The sequence below is a fragment of the Sinocyclocheilus grahami genome, unplaced genomic scaffold, assembly GCF_001515645.1.
Source record: "Sinocyclocheilus grahami isolate Dianchi unplaced genomic scaffold, SAMN03320097.WGS_v1.1 scaffold57.1, whole genome shotgun sequence".
Lineage (NCBI taxonomy): Eukaryota > Metazoa > Chordata > Actinopteri > Cypriniformes > Cyprinidae > Sinocyclocheilus > Sinocyclocheilus grahami.
Genome location: NW_015505236.1, coordinates 55343 through 76226, shown reverse-complemented (window position 1 = coordinate 76226; position 20884 = coordinate 55343). Strand labels below are relative to the sequence as shown.

Below are 20884 nucleotides of genomic sequence, written 5' to 3'. Positions count from 1 at the left end.
CTTTAAGTTAGGTCCTAGATATCTAGTTTCAAATTAGCCCTCTATTTATAATTTTTTCTAGCAGGATGAAATGTTAGAACCTTGAGAACGTCCCAGAAAACTGCTGAACTTTCTGAGATGAACATGTTCTCTTCTGTGTCCATTCTGGTGCATGACATGTTCTGAAAGCGGATTTTTGTTTTAGTAGTGAGCAGCTTCATATTTGAGATGGTGAAAGGGTGACTCCTCGCTCACAGTTTACACAAGGGAATATACGGATCTCATGTTTGTCTCCTCACACATCAGGCATCATCTGAATGCTTTGCACACCAGCTTTGATGTCTAGACATGTTTTGGAAATCATCTCATGTTTCATGCTTGTAATTCAATGACAAATCAGTTTAGTCTTGTGAGAATATAGGAGTAGGGTCTGTTTTTTGTTTTTTTTTGCTTTGCGATCATTATTTCCCATCTGAACATTTTGTTAATTTACGTCTACTTTCAGACATTTGCTGTTGTTTTATTGTTCAATGTTTGTAGCTCTTTTTAATAACCTCTTTCAAAATGAAAGCATGATAGTCTTCTTACAGAAGGATTTGTTGTAAATAAAACAACAAATGTATTTATTTGATGTGGAATTATTTTCCTGTCAGTAAAGGATGTAATAAAACCACTTTTGTGTTACAGAAAATACAACATTGTCCTAATGAGAGGATGTCTCCCTTTTTCTTTTCTTTTTTGTATAGTTATCCATCAATTATTTGATAATTTGAAGATAAAAGGTTTGATTTTAGCTTTAATATTTTTTCTGTTATTTTTACATATGTTTGTGTTTGGGGCCAAATTTATTATTGGTATTAATATTAGTAATTTAATTATATTATGACAATATTATATAATTGTAATATTATTGTATTAAAAAAAAAAAAAGTAATAATATAATATAACATTCTATTAATACTATATATGTTACATGGTATATATTAATAATACATTTTAGAAATTATATAATATTTGTGTATATTGATATAATATAGAAAACATGATTTTATATATATATATATATATATCAGATTAATAAATACAATTATGTTTTTATATTATACATAATAATAAAGATTATTATTATTATTATTAATGTTTTTTAATGCAAGAAGCTATATTCTATCATATATGTGTGTGGGATGCATATGATGTGTATAAAAGCAATCTTTATTCTTTGTAGTTACATCAAACAGGGACAAAATTATTCATCTGTCTCTTTTTGTTAGTGGCAGTGATTACACACACACACACACACACACACACAATAATAAAACCAAAGCCATATCTCCCAAATACCAACATCCAGCTCAATTCCCAAATCAAGAGTGCTTGATCTAATTTTCCTTGATCTAACTCTTAAAAAGCCATTTCATCTCCTGATAAAGGCTTGAGTGCAGCAGACAGACAGGCTAACTATAACACTTAATATCTGATTCTCTCTGCCGTGCACAATAAGCTTAACGTCATATGTTAGTTGTCAAAGGTTATCAGATGGTTTCAGGGTAAATCTCCTCCTAAGCATCAGGCAATCATCAGCCAAAAATGTGTTTTGTAAATCAGAGTGAGCTATTTTATTCTGCATAACCATTTTCAGCAGAGTAACAATACACTAAATTGTGCATTAATCAACAGTGACATTATTTTACGAATTCAAATGTACATATAATGAATAGTAATAAGGAATTAAACAAGTATCTCCACAAAGAAAAATATCACAGCATCCAATTTTTAGGAATATGTTGATCATTTTGCCCTATCAACTTCAACAAGTATAGTTGATATGGTAGATTAATTAGTTATAAAATTGTGTGGTGAAAAATGCGATGACAAAAGGCCATGACTATTTACCATATTAAAGTAACAGTAAATACAAAAAGAAAGAGAAAGACAGAAAACTACTAGAAATAAAAGCAGAATGACATTCTTGCATGCTCGTTTCTCCGCCATACAACTGGAATTGTGTTAAGACCTCTGGTTTACAAGTTAAGGCTTTACAAAAACTACTGTGGAATGGAGATATTTCATACTTTCATACCATCTGGAGTGTATTTGGAGTTTAAAAGCAATTTTATATCCAATCCAGATTTAAAAATATCAGCAATAACATCATGCTGATGTAAACAGAGAACTGTGTTGCTTAGAGCCTAAAACCTTAATGCCAATATTGACATCCCAAATCAGACCTTGATGATTTATTGTTGTTTTGCCCACTAAGATGTCTATTTACAATAAACAGACCAAAAAAGATGTAGTTTCATATGTAGTTTTTCAGACACTGATTGGCATTGATGTATATGAACAATGAAATGATGCTATATTAAATTCATGTATATTAATATATATCGTCTATATTAATATACAATGCTAATCACTACATTGCTCGAAAAGGTTTTTCCAAATCATGAATTTATTTTAGCCCATCAACACATGTTTGAAATGGCACTAAAGTCTTGAGGATCTCAGACATTCAGTGCTTCCTCTAAAATCAAGTATATATTGCTACATGAATGCAGAAGTTTCTAATGTAATGCAGAGACAATCTGGCTTTAATCCCTGTAACAAATAAAGTGAGCAAAAAAATAATTTAGTTATTGCTTTTTAAGACAATAAACGTTAAAGTTTTTTTTTTAAATGTGGCAGTGCTTTATATGGCCTTTATAGCATGATTATGTTGAGGGTATTTGCATTTTTCAGTTTTAATTGAAATCATCACTCCTGAACTTCTCAGAGAGGAATACATATTTTTAAAAAATTATTTTGTCTAGTGGTAAATAGTGTATTTTCTTCGCAAATAGTCATATATTTTATGCTGGACGTAAAAATTCTTGGCTATGCAGAATGCCGTTTTCTTCCCTTTCTGTGCTAGAGCGTAGAAATGTTTTGCTTTTCATCATTTCAGGATGTATGAAAACATTTGTATCAGTATTTATTAATCCCTGACGCTGATCTTGCATCAGGACGGCACACAGTACATCTCAGTGCAATGTAACAGTATTTTCGTTTGATCGTCCGCTGCTACATGTTTGCTCGACTGCCAGCGAAAACGCTCTATAATCCGGTATCAATCAATTCCATGCAAAATCTCATTAGATGGTGGCAAACTAAGATGCCTTTCATGCGTATGCTACTATCTAATGCTACAACCTTATCATTGCTACTAAAGGTTCTGCATCCCGTAGTCACAAATAATATCATAATATTAAGAAGAAAATGAACTTTGGCTTATCCCAAACTAGCGGTTACTTATAAGAAAGACATTTAAGATTATAAAGTGCAAAACTAAATTATCTTTTAATAATTAGTAATAGACTCTTCAATATCGGCCATGGCGATTAATTTGACCAATGTTTGACTTTTTTCTTTTTTTTTTTTTTTCAGAAGTGGTCATTCTGCCTAATGTTTGTTTTAAAAATCACAGCCTTATGAATGGAACAAATTTTCCTTTTTCAATATTTTTCTGAAAATGTGTTCATTTAAATTAATTCATTTCATGTACATGTCATCATAAAATTGTATTATATATGTATATATCATGTCTGTTTATGCCACTCTGCTCTCTAGATATTGGTTTCAGCTATTAAAAACCTCATATCTGTCGACCACTACTGTAGTTATAACTCTAAGTATATAATTTACTCACATTTATTTCATAATCACTATGTTACTTCAGCATCTTGCATCCATTTTAATTTTCCCATATAATATTAGTGGGGGAAAACATACAATGACATTAAAAATTCCTCATCTGGAATATGTCACCATTCGGGAAAAGATTGTGGAAAATTAGTCTTTTTAAATATGTGTCTGCTTAGACTACTGACTCATAACGCCTGTAGTTACTGAATATAGACACTAACCACAAATAAAGCCACTTGCTGGCAGCATTGGCACTGTTCAGTAATGAGAAAGACGAAACGGAAGAGACACAAACAGAAAAAGATCCGTGTGCAAACGAAATCATGAACTACAAACATCGACTCTTTTCAAACTACACACATTGAATCTTTTTAAGACATATATCTATTCTTGTATTGTTAATTACACAAGAAAATGAATGCAAACCCGCACTTTTATTACTGATGCATTCTTCTCTCTATTGTATGTTATATTGCACGAACCCATCTGTTTCATCCAATCCGTTGCAGCACCCACTGTGACGAATGCACAAACATTTACCTGCTTTCTGGAAATCAGCTCTAAATGGAGGATGCTTCCTCATACAGACCATCACAAGCTAATGTGTTGAAAGCTAAAATAAAGCCCAGACGTCTGGTCTGCATTCTTTGCCTTTTTCTCAGAGGCTGAAAAAGAGCATTTCCTCTCTGGTCAATTCTGGAATATTGCAGAAAGGTCATTTGTTTCCGAAGAAATTCTAGAGCATTCCAGAGGTTTCGGGTGCCGCAGTCATGCACAACCAGCACTCTTAGGATCGGGGGAGCTGTGAGAGCCCTTCCAGAGAAAAATAAATCTAGTGGAGTTGTTAGTCTTATGAGCGTTCACAGCACGGCCCGACGGTGCTCTCCAGAGAGAGCTGTGAGGAGTGGCGGATCAGCGGCGCCATCGTGGGGTCCACCATAGAAGAGGTGGGGAAAAGCTTGTACCAGCCAATCACCATGTTTGTCAAATCCAGCTCCTCCAATAGGATGCGGGCCACGCCCATGAAGCATTTACGATCCATCCGGCCATAGTTTCCCCAAACGATGACCTGTTCATGAGAAATGGAAGTATTATTTTATCATAAGGAACAATGAAAAGTACTTTTGACTATAATATTCTACATTTTTTAATGTGTATATAATCCCCGTAGTTCATTTCAGAATTCTCAAAAAAATTTTATACCATAATCCATGGTCATTTTTTGTCAATTCCATCATTCTGGGTGAATAAAGAAAGAAAATAAAGCTTATTTTAGAAGCGTTAAGTGTCACGTGTCATTCAGTTTGGACTTGAGTCATTGAGTTAATTGTGTCATTTTGTTCAGATGTGTGTAGTTAATTATCCTTGTTTGGTTCCGTAGTGTTCAGTTCTAGTTTGTCCGGTCTCGTCTGCGTTTATGCTACCCCGTCCCTGCGTCTCAATGTTCATACTATCCATCCTAAATAGTATGTGAGATTAGAATAAGTGTATCCCAAAGCATAGTATGTTGAAAAGAGTATGCCAAAAGTGGTCTACTATTTCAGGTCGATTTTTGAAGCGTGGATCCGTGCACACTCTAATGGCTAAAATTGCCCACAATCCATTGCGCTTTGGTGAAGGATTCGGTCAAGAACTACAAACACGAATAAAACGAGTTAGAAAAACTACAAACGTGGCGGATGCACACGATCGACGGTTAGGTAGGGGTTTACAAAAAGGGGTTCGAGTTACTAATAATCAATGTGAACTTTTATAAACATCCATTTGGTCGTTAACTTTTAAATGCATCATTATGCAGAAAATATGAGAAGAGTTCTCAGCATGAAAGACCCGCGACTAGCAGATCAATGTGCTGCTACTTTTCTCTCCAGTACGGTAGTAAGTTAAATGAAATGCAATGTGGAGGATAAACTGTGACAAGATGATTGACAGGCCAGTTTGACAAGGTGCGTGTAACAGGTGCGACAGAGACGCAGTTGTGTGACGTGATAGTATGTGCCAAAGCTTGCCTACTCTTCTACTACACATACTTTTTCTTCACGAAAAGAGTACATACTTTAAGGGCGTAGTATAAGTAGGCACATTGAGACGGAGCACGTGTGTTGAATTAAAGACTTTATAAACCTTCTTCTTCGTCTTTGTGTGTTTAATACAGTGTAGCTGTGACATTAAGAGAGCTTTTTTAGGAGTTTTTCTTTTTTTCATGAACATTTTTGAAAACTCTTTAAATCCAGCACAAATCCAGATGCTGATTAAATCAACAAATTCTTTCATGGTACATAATTCTTTTAAAATTAAAAGAGTACATCATATTTTTTCTGCATTAAAGTAATAGAAATTCAATGTTTTTGCATTGCAGTCAAGAGAATTGGGTGGAAATGTGCGTTATTGTCATGAAAATAATGTTACAATGCAAAAGATCCTTAAATAGCTACATTTTCTTTAAGCAAATCAAATTCCTCTCTCTGTTTTTATTTGAAATTTATTTTTTATTTTTGACGTAATATGACGTGGACAAGTTCTTGACAGCTTTTGTGCGATTCATCCATCTTGCAGCTAATTATATTAATCTATGCCATTATATTATATTACACTCTAAAAAATGCTGGGTTAAATATAACCCAGTGCTGGGTTTAAAAGGGACAAACCCAGCTATTGGGTTGTTTTGACCCAGCGGTTGTGTTCAATACAACCCAACAGCTGGGTTTGTCTCTTTTTAACCCAGCATTTTTTAGAGTGTATATTATATTTTGAATTAAAATAGCCATTTACCTGCTTGTCTCACTTATGAAGTAATGCTCCATTAGCAACGTCTTTTTTTTCTTTTTATACATGATATCTTTTTTTTAATCTTAAGGAAGATCCTCTTAAGGAAATTGATGTAATTTCAGCTATCTACACAGGTGAAGAATCGCATATTGCTTATCATAGCTTTTACACATTTTTATTAGCAAACAGAAAGCAGCCACTTGCGTTTGGATGAGATTAATTAGGTCTGATTTTTTTGTAACAAGATCCATTTTAGATACAGAAACAGATGGTGGTGGCAAAAAGTGTGTTTTCCTTCTGCAAGCAAAAAAAAAAAAGGGGGGGGACCAAAGATGGCAAAAGGGTGCTTGTTTGAGCAAACATAACCACCCCAACATAAGGTGTTTTTACATCCTGTGTGAAGATGTAAAAGTTGCAGGCAGATCTTGTTTTTAAAAGACATGCTACAAATTTTATTTGAGCATCCCGGCCAGTCTAATACAGCAACATTGGCTGAACGAATGGCATGAGCTTGTTATTATTTGTTTTGATCGACCAATTGCAGATGGGGTGAGTATTAAAGAAACCTGTTTTGCCTTTCTGCACAAAAATTACACATTTCGTCTTTAATAATATATTTTTTAAATGTATAGGCGCTCCTATATCACTGTCATTCTCCTCCTTCAGTCCTCCTTTCAAACCCATCTCTCCCTCCTTTCTCCATTCCCATTCCTCTGTGTTTGTTCTCAATAATCCTCCATATGTGGACGGATTCATAATTAATTTTCTTTCTGCGGTTTGACCTTGATTCCCTCCAGCGCCCCTCCACCCATGGTCCTGGTTCTGTCTCTTTCGCTTGCCGTCTCCGCACAGGTCTATTTTTAAAATGCTTTTGGGAGGGTCCAGACAATCCTGATGCCTAATACTCAGACTGGGCATCCCGAGAGATGCCATTTTCATCGCCTCCTCGTTCTTTTGCTCATTTTTCACTCCATCTTGTCTCTTTGGCCCAAGTCAATATCTAGTTCATCATTTAGTCTCTCGTCTGGTGTCTCTATCTGCTTGTCTCTCTGTTCTTGAAGGAATCGTCATCATTTACACCCCTTGGTTTTGTTTCCTTTTGGAATACAAACGGAGAATTGTCACACAGTCGATATAACCACATCACGACAAAATAATCAGAAAAGTGGTCCATACAACTTATTTGTGTCTTTTCAAAAATCTCCAATTAAAATCTGAACAAATAATTTTACTTTATACACAAAACTGCATAAGATATTAAGATATTAAGTACCTTTAAAACAAGTTTTTTTCACATGATTTTAATAACAATGTTGAAAAGAAGCCTTAATATTCTATGCAGTGTTGCATCTTTAGTAAATTTAGCTTGTTTTGAATATTTCTAGATATACAGAACACTACAATAAGATTTTATTTTATCTAAGAAATTAATACTTTTATTTAGCAAGGGTGCATTAAAATGATCAAAAATGACAGTAAAGTCATTTATAAAGTTAAAAAAGGTAATGTTTTTTAAACATTTTTCATAGTAATCCTGAAAAAATATGTATATTAAATATAAAAATAGAAAAAAGTCATTTTAAATTGTAATTAATAATAATATTACTGTTTTTATTGTATTTTCAATTCAAACATCTTACTGACTGGTAGGGTATTTACTGGAAAATGAGACAAATAAAGACTCATATATATATATACTGTATATATATAAATATAAAGTGGGACTACTTTTAAGGGTTTTGTGTGTGTGTGTGTGTGTGCGCGCGCGTTTTTGTGACAAATGAGGACATACATTTGTATAATGACAAGGGTATGACATAGGTATTACAAGGAGAAGGTGACTTTTCAGGACATTACCCCATGTCCCCACTTTTCTAAACGCTTATAAATCACACAGAATGGAGTGTATTGAAAATCTGAAATAGCACAAAGTTTCCTGTAAGGGGTAGGTTTAGGGGTAGGGTTGGTGTAGGGCAGTAGAATATACGGTCTGTACAGTATATAAACCATTACGCCTATGGGATGTCCCCACTTTTCACAAAAACAAACCTGCGTGTGTGTGTGTGTGTGTGTGTGTGTTTCATTATTAGGACCAATATTTGTTAGAAGAAAGCTTGGGTTGGGTTTGGGTTTGAGGGTGAGTAGATGATGACAGAACATTCATTTTTGGACAAACTATTCCTTTCACCCTCTTCCTCTCTTGCATGTGACTTTTCATTATTCTATCTGGCAAAACGGAGAGTCATTATTAGTCACTGGCCCCTGCGTGCACTGGCGTCAGCAGCAGTCATCAGTAAACACACATGCATAACTACAAACGCTTCGGAGAGTGACAAATACACCTATCTCTGCTCCACATATTACACGCCACATTCTTGATGTCACTAGAATAAACATTTGTCTGTGTTATGTGTTAATCATGGCATCTCAGCGCACTGCTCTCAATTGCTTTATATATCACTGTCTCTGTGCTGCTCTTCTGGTGCTCTGGTATTCTTTGCATGCAAACTTTTTTAGACGGATGCTTCGTTCCTGCATGCAAGTACAGGAGTTATTGTTTTCTGGAGAAAAAAGTGAAAGGTATGTGGGAAGTGTTTATACATCTGAAATAGAGACTTATTTTTTAAATGTGGTGGAGACACATTATTTGAGTGTCAGTGAGATCAGTTCAGAGGTCAGTTATAGTATAGTTTTATCAATATTTGGAATTACTTTTTATTTATGTTCTATTTTATTTTATTTTTTTTAAGTAAAGTTTTAATAATTTTGTTGTGTGTTTTTGTCTTTTTTATTAGTTTTTGTTGTTTTTAAATATGTCTATATAGTTTTTATTCATTTTTATTTTATGTTACTGTATCAAGTTCAGCAGTGAAAATGAGAGATGTCTCGGCAGCTAGCTGAAATAAATTAGTTTAAGGGTTTGTATATTTTATTTGATTTATATATTTAATTTGAAGCAATGAAAACACTTTTTATGATTTTAATTTTAGTTAACTATAATAACCCTAAATGAAGACGATCTGCTGTTTAATTATATTTTTATCTCTCAATTTAGCTAGACTTTTAACCTACAATTTGAGAATTTATTGAATATAGATCTCAACATCACAGTCTTAATTTGCTACAGAGGCCCCAAAAAGTATTTGAACACTTAAAAGTGTATGAATTTCATTGCGTATGAAATGGCATTGATTTTAAAGAAGGATATAACATGCACATTTCACAAAAAAAGAAGTTTGTTTGTAATTAAGTATTTGGACACTTCTTGGATGTCAAATGTCAAACCCATGGTTATTTTTTTTCTGTGTGAACTTGAGGGCATTCACTTTTGCACTCATATTTAATTCACTGCATTTCAGTTTAGCTTACAAAAATGTATCAAATATGATTTTTATTTAGGACATCTAATATGATTATATTTTTGGTCCATGCACCATGAGCAGTTTTGCTTTTGGAGTTATAATTAGGGCATTAGATCGGTGCTTGCCGCTTTCTAGGGCATCTTGACAGGTCCATTACATAAATGTCACTAAAGTGACCTCTTTTGCACTTCTTGCTCCCCAAATAAGACATTTTTACTGACAAAAGTGGGAGTTGTTCAGGTCAGACATGCAAGAGATTCAGATCTTTGTAAGTGTAACTGAGAACGTGCATCAGTCTTTAATGTAGATTCATACTATTTGTGTTTTATTAAAGCAAAAGCACCTATAAAACAACTAAAAAACATTCTATAGCTGTTTAACAGCTGCAGCAAGATGATGCTCGCAATTTCTTTTGGAGTCAACAGACTATAAGCTCAATTTAAATGTAAGGTTTTGCAGTAGAAACTAAAGAAATGTGTACTTTTTAAAATATTTTAATAATTATTGGTGTAATGTTCAGTAAAGTTATCATTTTTATTCTTTATACATATACTCTTCATAATGTTTTACAACTTTTTATACAATGCTTAGTTTAATGTTTTAATAATGCTCCTTGTAATGCTTTGAAAAGCTTTTTCAGATTTTGTTTTTAAGTTGTAATGTTTTATACATTTTTATATACTGTTTCATAACATTTAAAGTATTTAAAGGCAAAAAGCCCAACTTTATCTTGCATAAGAGGCAAGTTACACACAATGGAAACAGATAAAAAAGAAACACTAGATACTGAATAAATATTACAGAAACTTCTGTAGAAGTTTCCATCACGGTTGCAAAGCCCAGACTGACAGTGAGTGTTTATGTAAAATATGTTACGTATTCATGATGCATACGATGCTATGTAATATGCTAAAATATCCTCAGTGGTGGCAGCCAAAACTGTAATCCCCATGCTCCATAAACTGCGCAGTAATCCCGCTGAACTGGGCTGGATTTTACTCCCATGATGGAGCTGCACAGGAAGAGCATCCAACTACATTACATAAGGTTTGTGGGGAGTTTTTGTCTGTTTGTGAATTTCTAATGGAGCTCTGGGTATTGGACAAAGAGTTTGAGGGGAAATTTATGCAGAATAGACCATCAGTTGAGCACAACATATCGTTATAGTTATATAACTGAACATATTGTTTTGAAGTGAACTGTCTGCAAGCGCATTTCAGAAGTTTTTGTCATTAATGAGTGGTTCTTATTTTAATGGTTTTGCCTGAAAAATGTTCATGAATCTATTTAAAGTTTATATCATCTTTCTATTTAGCTTTTGGCAACTGCAAAGTGTCTCAATATGTTTTGTCTTCATTTTGAACCAAATATATATTGTTCATTTTATCATGTTTTGTATGAAAAGTTTACTTGTGCAAGCTTTCTTTAAATATTAGATATTTTATTATCTATTGGGTAACACTTTACAATAAGGTTCCATTAATTAATGTTAGTTAACGTATTAACTAACATGAACGAACAATGAACAGTGCAGTTTTATTAAATTTATTACAGTATTTATTCATCTTTGTTAATGTTAGTTAATGAAAATACAGTGGTTCATTGTTAGTTCATGTTAATTCACAGAGCATTAACTAATGTTAACAAGCACAACTTTTGATTTTAATAACGCATTAGTAAATGTTGAAATTTTTCAACAAGATTTAAGATAAGATTTAAAAATGCTGTAGAAGTATTGTTCATTCTTAGATCATGTTAACTAAAGTAGTTAACTAATGACAACTAATGAACCTTATTGTAAAGTGTTACCAGTAATGGTTGATAATTCATTTAGAATATTAGTTTGTTCAATGAAAAAAAGTGCATTATTAACATTTTATTTAAATTAAATATTACTTCAACTTAAAACTAATTGAAAATGAGAACTGTTGACTTGGCAACTAGCTGAAATAAAATGTGTATTTTTTTTATATGTTAAGTTTTTTTTTCATATGTTATATGCTATTTTCAAGTAACAGGAATGTTTTTATTATGGTTTTAGTTTTAGATAATGATAATAGCCCTGGTTCAAACTAGCCCAAACCAGCAAATATCTTCTCCATTTATATATCCAAACTTGTGCAAAACTTTCTGGCACATTGGAATTGAAGTTAAACAGCTTTTGTCCTCCACAGAGCTAAAATAAGACTTGCGGCTTTGATGTGACACTCCAGACAAAGTCCAGATCTGAAATGAGTTTACAGTTCATCTACACAGAAGGTCTGAACTCTGGATTTCATTCAGAAATGAAGCCGGCAGAGAAAAGGTTTATTACTGAGAAGAGGGGGTTATATTGTTGGTTATGTAACTTATAGGGATACCTCAAACACTTTGTATTTATTGCTCGATATAAGATAGAAGCTCCTGAGAGTTACTGGATGAACATCCCTGTTTCTAGAGAAATGTAATGCAATAGCATATGCAATGTCCCAAACCAATAAAACCGGAATGTGAGATCTGTGATTCCAGATTTTAATTTTGTTTTGTTATACTGATAATAACGAAACTGATTTTTAAATAAAAATACTAAGGCTGTCAAAAGATAGTACAAATGATTGTAGATTTGTTGGAAAGGAAGAAAAAGAAAAGGGAAGATTTGTCTGGATGAAACTTGTAGCTGAATATATCCAAAGGCTGTGTATACAGAGGTAGATTTCTGAAGCTCTTTTCTCATCTCACCTGCACTTTTCCACAATGTCATGCAACACTCTTTCCTATATTTATCCCATCAAATGTATCACCCGATCAAACTGATTACAAACTGATGATGGCTATTTTTTATAATATTAGTGAATGGGTGCCGTCAGAATGAGAGTCCAAACAGCTGATAAAAACATCACAATAATCCACAAGTAATCTACACTCCAGTCCATCAATTAACATTTTATGAGGTTGAAAAGCTTTGTGTAAGAAACAAATCCATTATTAAGATGTTCCATTCACTTCAAACCATCACTTCCAGCTAAAATACCAGTCCATAATATCCATAATATTGCTTTTTTTTCTAGTGAAAAAGTAGTCTCATCTGAATCAGAAGTGAAATATACAATGATCAAGCACAGTTTACAATCCAAAACCGTTCTAAACTATTAAGTGGATTTTGATGGCATTTTCACTTGAGGAAGCGTTATTATGGATTATGGATTTAGAAGTCAGAAGCGACCGTTTAAAGTTAAAAATGTCTTAATGATAGATTAGTTTCTTACAAACATCCAGCTTTTTGCTTCACAAGAAGTCAGTTGATGGACTGGAGTCGTTTGGATTGAAAATGTAATTTATTCCTGTGAATTTTCAGCATCATTACTCCAGTCTTCAGTGTCACATGATCCTTCAGAAATCATTCTAATATGCTGATTTGCTGCTCAAGAAACATTTCTTTTTGTTTTTAATCAAAATGATTATTAATATTTTAAAGTCATTGATTTCATGTTGATTTTAAATCTTCATTGGAGAAAAACGTCAGATTGAGTTAAACCTATCGGACTGCGCCATCTAGAGTTTCATGCCAGAACTCTGTATTTTATGTAAGTGTGATATTTTTGTTCCCTAGACGTCTCACCAGAGTTTTCTGTGCTGTAAAATATTGTGCAACCACAAGTAGGTCTCACCGACCAGATCCCTTGACAACAGATAAAGTATCTCATTTTATCAGAATGGCCAACACTCATTAATCAAAGTGACAATCATGAATTTACCACGAACAAGAAAGAAATAAGAGGCTTTTCTAACAAGCGCTTTTAGTTGTTATCTCATCTGGCTTGTGGTTTATGCCCCACGCTTGTCACTTGTCAGGGCGTTCAGTTTTATTTCCTTTAAATTTGATTACAAGAACAAAGAGGCTTACAAGAAAACCTATTATAAAACTTAAGACTACATCTTCAGAAAAGACATATTGTTAAAGATTGATATGCGAATTTAAATGCAAATAGGTGCGTCAGTCACTTAATTAAATGGTTCATCCATAAATAATTGTTTTTGTCATTTACTATCCATCATGTTGTTCTAAACCTATATCATTTCATTTGAAATTATTTTCCAACAAGAGCTTTCTAGTTCCAAAAAGGGCAAATATGTGCTATTTATGGGTAACTTTTTTTTTTGGTCCTTTTTGGAGCTTAGAGTTGTAAAAGAACACAGAGCACATTATCTTTTGTGTTGCACAGCAGAAATGAACAACATAATTAAAATTTTAGTTTGAACTGTCTCTTTAAAAGCCCAATGTTTTTACGTGTCGCTAATGGACTGTGCATGCGCAGGTTAACAGGAATAGGATGCTTTTAACTTGGGTCTGATTGAAACGTAGCTTGCCGAAGATCATTAGGCCACACATTGATTGTAATCTAAATGAGCATGTCCGTTTTCTGGTTAGTTCATGCTATCGATCATGCCATTACCTCTCATTACCCCAGCCTGCCTTAATTATCTATTAACTCTTTGATAAATCAGTAGGACTAGAGGCCTATTGATCTACAGTGATGTTGATAGATGCCTGGTTGGAGGCTATAACCTCTGCGCTCCCTAATCAGATGCGAAACCAAACACCAATACTGCTTTTGAAGCAAAGAGGGAAATCCGGACCTTTCTTTAGTTTTTATAACTACTTTTACTATAACTACTTATTAATGGAAGTGGTTGATTCTCATAAAAACATGTAAATGTCTTACTGTATTTCATTCTCATTACTGTAATGCAAAACATGACATATTTTTTTTTGAATTTGTACATCATTATAATATTTCCTTCATTGCATAACAATACTTTTTGTAAATTATTGTATTTTATTTTCTTTTTATAACCTGGATATATTTTTGTCCTGTAAGATTTTTTGGTTTGATTCTCAATTCTCTGTCAGCTCCTTTATAATATGTTCTCAGTAATGAGAACCATCACTGAAAATAATGGGAATTTTAAAAATGATTTAAAAATGAAAAATGTAATTTAAAAAAAATATTTAAAAACCTTTCAAACTAGAACTTACAGATGCATTTTTTAAAAATATTATGGAAAATGGGGCATTATTTTGCAATCACAATGCAAAAAGTTAAATTAAAATGGATAAATATGCTTCAAAATATATATTTCTTTATTTTGATGTTTTTTTTAATAACCTGGATATGTTTTTATCCTGTAAAGTCCACATTTTGAGGTTTGATGCTCAATTGAATTCAAATTCGAATGAATTTAATCACAATTCAAAGATCATAATCAAACTAAAATTAATAAATAGGCTCACATATGAATGTGTTAAAATCATTTTAAAAGCCCCAAATACAGAAGTATTTAGCATGTGCTGGTTGTTAGATGTGAGCACATCTGTTTAATCACAGTGGAGGATCTGATACACAGATGCGTCCTGCTCAGCCAAAAGTCATGCCAAATATTTATTCATATACTGCCCTAATTCAGCTTCCATGTTTTGCCTACAGGCTAAATGAGCAGTGAGTTCAGGAATCAGGAGCCGGTGAACGTAAGAGCTTTGATCTGAGCTATAAGTGGATGCAAGGGAGAAAATGACCTCAGAAGGTCATTTATCAGAAGCTAATATATGAGAGTTATATTAATATACCTGAGATATTTCTGGGATTTTATGAGTTTGATTTTTCATACTGGAACTTCAGTAGCTGCAGACCAGAGACAAGAGTCTGTTCACAACAGACTTTAGATTAAAACATTTGTCTTGTGTTTTGAGTATTTTATCATTGTTGTTCATTTAAATAGATCTGTATTAATATCATTTCTATATTTTCCTTATTTGATTAGCAGTCAACTGACAATTTTAAATTCAAATTGAAATTCACATGCAGTGAATGGGTGCCGTCAGAATGAGAGTCCAAACAGCTGATAAATACATCACAATAATCCACATGCAATCCACACCACTCCAGTCCATCAATTATCATCTTTCCCTCAGAGTAATATTAGTATTAAACTAGTACTATGCAACCACCTTAGATCAGACATATCCATTTCCATGAACCATTTTTTTTGTAATGTTCACTAAAAATCATTTACGAGATCAGAAATGTGTATTAAGAAAGTAAACGAGGTACATTTTGATTTCACGTTCACGCGACGGTTTTGCAATGTCTATGAAAGACGTCTCTTATGCTCACCAAGGCTGTTTTTTAAAAAAAAATCAAAAATACAGTAAAACAGTAATATTGTGAAATATTATTACAATTTCAATGTACTGTTTTCATTTGAAATTTCCTGTGATGTAAAGCTGTATTTTTAGCATCATTACTCCAGTCTTCAGTGTCACATGATCCTTCAGAAATCATTCTAATATGCTGCTTAATATTTTTATGGAAACAGTATTCTTTGATGAATAGAAAGTTCAGAACTACAGCTTGAAATAAATCTCTCGAAACACTTTTGATCAACCTGATGTGTCCTTGCTAAATAAAAGTTATTAATTTATTTTCTTAGATCAGACATATCCATTTCCATGAACCATTTTTTTTGTAATGTTCACTAAAAATCATTTACGAGATCAGAAATGTGTATTAAGAAAGTAAACGAGGTACATTTTGATTTCACGTTCACGCGACGGTTTTGCAATGTCTATGAAAGACGTCTCTTATGCTCACCAAGGCTGTTTTAAAAAAAAAAAATCAAAACTACAGTAAAACAGTAATATTGTGAAATATTATTACAATTTCAATGTACTGTTTTCATTTGAAATTTCCTGTGATGTAAAGCTGTATTTTTAGCATCATTACTCCAGTCTTCAGTGTCACATGATCCTTCAGAAATCATTCTGATATGCTGCTTAATATTTTTATGGAAACAGTATTCTTTGATGAATAGAAAGTTCAGAACTACAGCATTTATTTGAAATAAATCTCTCGAAACACTTTTGATCAACCTGATGTGTCCTTGCTAAATAAAAGTTATTAATTTATTTAAAAAAAAACATTTGTGTAGAATATAACATTTTAATTACCCTTTATTAGTATCTGTTGCATCTGTTTGCAATTTTTTTCCTAGCATGTTTTGTTGTTGTTGTACTGCTTTAGTTTTGATTATTTGGCAGAAATATATATAAAGCGATCATGACAATAAAGTACATTGAAAATATGAGAGTAGCCGAGAAGTAAACGAGATCAGAAAGCAACACACAAGCCATACTCAAACTCATATTTCCTGCATGATCACCACTATACCACTAAGTCACAGCCTTGAATACATTTCCTTTCAGAACAATGTGTCTATTCAAAATGTGGGCCACCGGATGCTGTTTGAGATACTTCAGTCATAACGTGTGGGCGGCAATAATTGAGCGCCTGAGTGTCGACATTGTGTGAAGCTTCAACAGTTTCGTTCTGCAGATCTGCTCAGAGTGGCTTATATAAAACAGATGAACCGCGCTGTGATTTACTCCACAAGTCAACTGCTACTTAAACTGATGTGCTCGCTCAACGCTTCTGCCAAGCGGCATATTAAAAACAAATTCATGTTTGGATAGGATTTTCAATTATGATCTTCATTTGTTACAATGGGTGATTAGAATTAGTGCACACCTGTTATTTCATTATTCCATCATTATACATATATAATTGTCATTGTAATATTATACTGACTCTTCAATTTAACTACACTTCTAAATGAATGAATTAATTATGAAAGCTTAGTTATTGGATGTACTCCCTGCTAGTACGAAATCATGACGTGATCATTTTGTGGATTTCCAGTGATCGAAGATGGTGAATCTCACAAAAACCTGCCAAGAACTGGATCATATTTCACCCCTAACTTAAATAAAAAAGTATATATGTTATGTTTTATATTATATTTATATATTAAATTATTTATGTTTAAAATCTTTTTTTTTATTTTTGTTATATATCAAAGGAAATTAAGCGTCAAAATACTGTACACAGTAATACGATTTTAATTATATTTAGAATTCAGAAAATAATGTTACAAAGCAGAAACAATGCACTGTAATACAATAATTTTTCAATGTTGTAAATAAAAAAGATCATTGGAGTATGTTTTACAAAAAATACAATTTCTCTCTTTCTACTTCAAAACTGAAAATTTCATTTCAGACTTAAAAGAAACAAATTAAGTTATGTTTTATATTATATTTGTATGACATATTGTATTTAAAAAGTATGTTTAGTTATATTTTGCATAAAGTAAATTAAGCCTAAAAATACAGTATTGCAGATTTGAATTATATTTATTATTCAGAATAGTTAAAATGTCAAGAAAATAATGTCACAATGCAAAAAGAAAATCTTAATGCACTCCACTGTTTTTGGAGTATGTTTGACAAGGAAATAATATTTCAGTCTTTCTACTTCAAAACTGAAAACTTAATGTCAAACTTTAAAGAAATAAAACATATAAGTTATGTTTTATATTTGTATTGCACTATATAATATGAAACATTATATTTAAAATATTTGTTAATGTTTTGCATGAAGAAAATTAAGCCTAAAAATACTGTATTACAGTAATGAGAACATAAAAGTTCAGAACATTAATTTCACTTCTAGACTGTAGTAAAGGACATGACAGCAGGTAAATCTGAGCATTTGTGCACAACCATCTGTTCTTGCTCCCGCACGTCACTGTTTCGCTGTGCTTTCCGACTGCATATGCCAACACAAAGGGTGCAGACCAAATGCACCTGCACGCTACACTACCAGAGGTCATGCTGGGACAGAAAAGAGAGATCAATCAGTGCTGCATTTGCCAGGCTTGTGTGTGCATAAATCTGAGGCACAAGACACATTTTTACAAAATACTTTTACATTGCGATAAAATCACTATTCTTTGTCAGTATCATTTTGTCTGTCCTCTTTATGTCTGCATCATTTATTATGTTTTCAGAGAATGAAGAATATGTGTATTTGGTCTTGTTCCATTTGCAGATTTATTTGCTCGATTTAAAGCTGAAGTGTGTGGTGGTGATGCAGAAATTGCTAGTAAATTTTACAAACAATTACAGAGGAATGGCAAGTAACAATTAAATTAAAGTAATTAAACATAAAATGTTGAAGTATGAAATAGTATTTTCTTGTAAAACTTTGTTTAAAAATATTTTTTTACAGAGTATGTATCACCTTGTTTCAGATGTTTGTAATGTCAAACTATTAATTTAACTAAAGATGCTATTTTATATATATTATATATATATATTTTTTTTTTATTATATATATAAAAATATTTGGTTACACTTTACTTGAAAACTTAAATGCCTGATGCATCATAAAGGTATTTTTAATGCACAGTATAATGCATTATATATATATATATATCTCTTTTCATAAATAATTGTAGCCAAAGTTAAAATGCATAATATTTGAAGATTCCGTGTTACATCTGAAATTGTTTGTAGTGTGTTTTAATGCAGTATACTTTCAAAAGTTGTAAAAAATAAATAGTTAAGTATTGTTATGTGTAATAACTGAGGTTACAAATATTCATGAGATCATACAGTGCATTATAATGTTCACTACAATACATAATTCATGCATTTTATATAGCATTATATATAAAGTGTTATTGAGCATTTCAACATGTAGGTGTAGTATAAGAACAAAGAATTTTGTATTTTAGAGATGCTTCTAACAGGAACAATGAATGATATTATGAGTCAGACTATGCATCGGTGTGAAACAGGAAATTTCATTATCTGATCGGACAGACTGTTGTCTTCACACTGGCATCATGTGATAGATTTCTCACCCTGGCCGACTTTTTCTCTTTTCCACTTGGGGAAGAAAACGACAGATCACTTTCTCACCTGTGCCTGATGGCTGGGCACAAACAGCATTTCAGCGGCCATCGATTCAGGATCAGTACACACTCTTATGGGCCGATGAGAATCGACCACTGCACACTTATCACACTGACATTTTCTAAATAATTGAACTTGTGCAATGGAAACAGACATCTCTACGATAAAAAAAAAATGGTTTCATGACATTTCAAAAGAGTGTAACATTTGATAAAGTGATGCCACTTCAGATTGTCTTTTGATATGACTTCACAACCAGACCTACTTGAATGAGTCCCGACTGAGTCTGATGATACGTTTGCCAAAAATGGCTATTCAAAAATAAGAAATAAAACTAGATTTTTACATTTTGCCTGATCATGATGCTAAGGCATTCAGGGTTGTTTGTAATGCTTAGCTAAGACGTTGCTTACTTGATCGAGATAGAAAAGAGAAAAAACAGCTCTAACACAAGTCTCTGTGATTTTATGGTTTCTGGATGCAGCAGTAAGTTTCCTTAAATTCTTAAATTGTCAGAAAATATGTTGAAATACTAATAATCAGAGGCGATTCCAGGACTTTCCTTTTAGGGGGGCTAATGAGAGTATAATATATATGTATATGTATGTATATATATATATATATATATATATATATAAATAAAGTTTTGACATGAGTGATATAACAGTTAAATATGAATAAATATATGTTAATTTATATTTCATGCAAATAGATATATATGGGTGTATGTGTCTGTAATGATGTCTTCACACACAAAAACCCTAATCTTTGTGACTGTGTGTGATGACGTTGCGGTGCGTTTTAAAAGCTTCCAATAATTATTCATTTCTTATATGGGCACATCAATGGAAGAGACACTTTAATTAATATAGAGGGCTGGATAGAGACAAAGGCAAGAGTGAATTAGCAGATAAGCCCTATTGTAAGAGACATTTGTTAGTTGTGATGAGGTCAGGGGTGTTTTTGCGGAGCCACACGGATGGGCTATTAAATTAATTGCTTTGCTAATTACACCAATATCAAAGCACATCTGGCGAGTCCCTGATGCACATTCTGCGCAATTATATCAAAGCAAAGTACACCTCAAGTTCACGGGGTGAGATGGCTTCATCAAAACAGGCTTGAAATGTTGGCACTAAAACATCTAAGGATTAATCTTGAATTGGTTATAGCAAATTTCCCACTTAACTGTAATCTGTCTGTCAGTGAGGTGACTGCGACAGGGATTGATATTCTTCTCCAACAGCCAAGGTGTCTGCTATTGATCTTCTGTAGGATTTACTTTGTTAATTAATGACTC

The 20884-nt window shown here is 32.7% G+C and overlaps 1 protein-coding gene across 1 annotated transcript in view; it reads right to left on the bottom strand.

The window, feature by feature from the left end:
- Positions 1-1591: 1591 nt before the first annotated feature.
- LOC107584172 (regulating synaptic membrane exocytosis protein 4-like) overlaps positions 1592-20884 on the bottom strand; it is a 26914-nt gene continuing 7621 nt past the window's right edge. Inside the window, exons 2-3 of the mRNA XM_016270676.1 lie at positions 19591-19742; positions 1592-4729 (exon numbers count right to left, since the gene is read on the bottom strand). Of these exons, the coding sequence (XP_016126162.1) occupies positions 4511-4729; positions 19591-19742 (371 nt within the window). The 3' untranslated portion in view covers positions 1592-4510. The remainder of the gene's footprint in view (positions 4730-19590; positions 19743-20884) is intronic.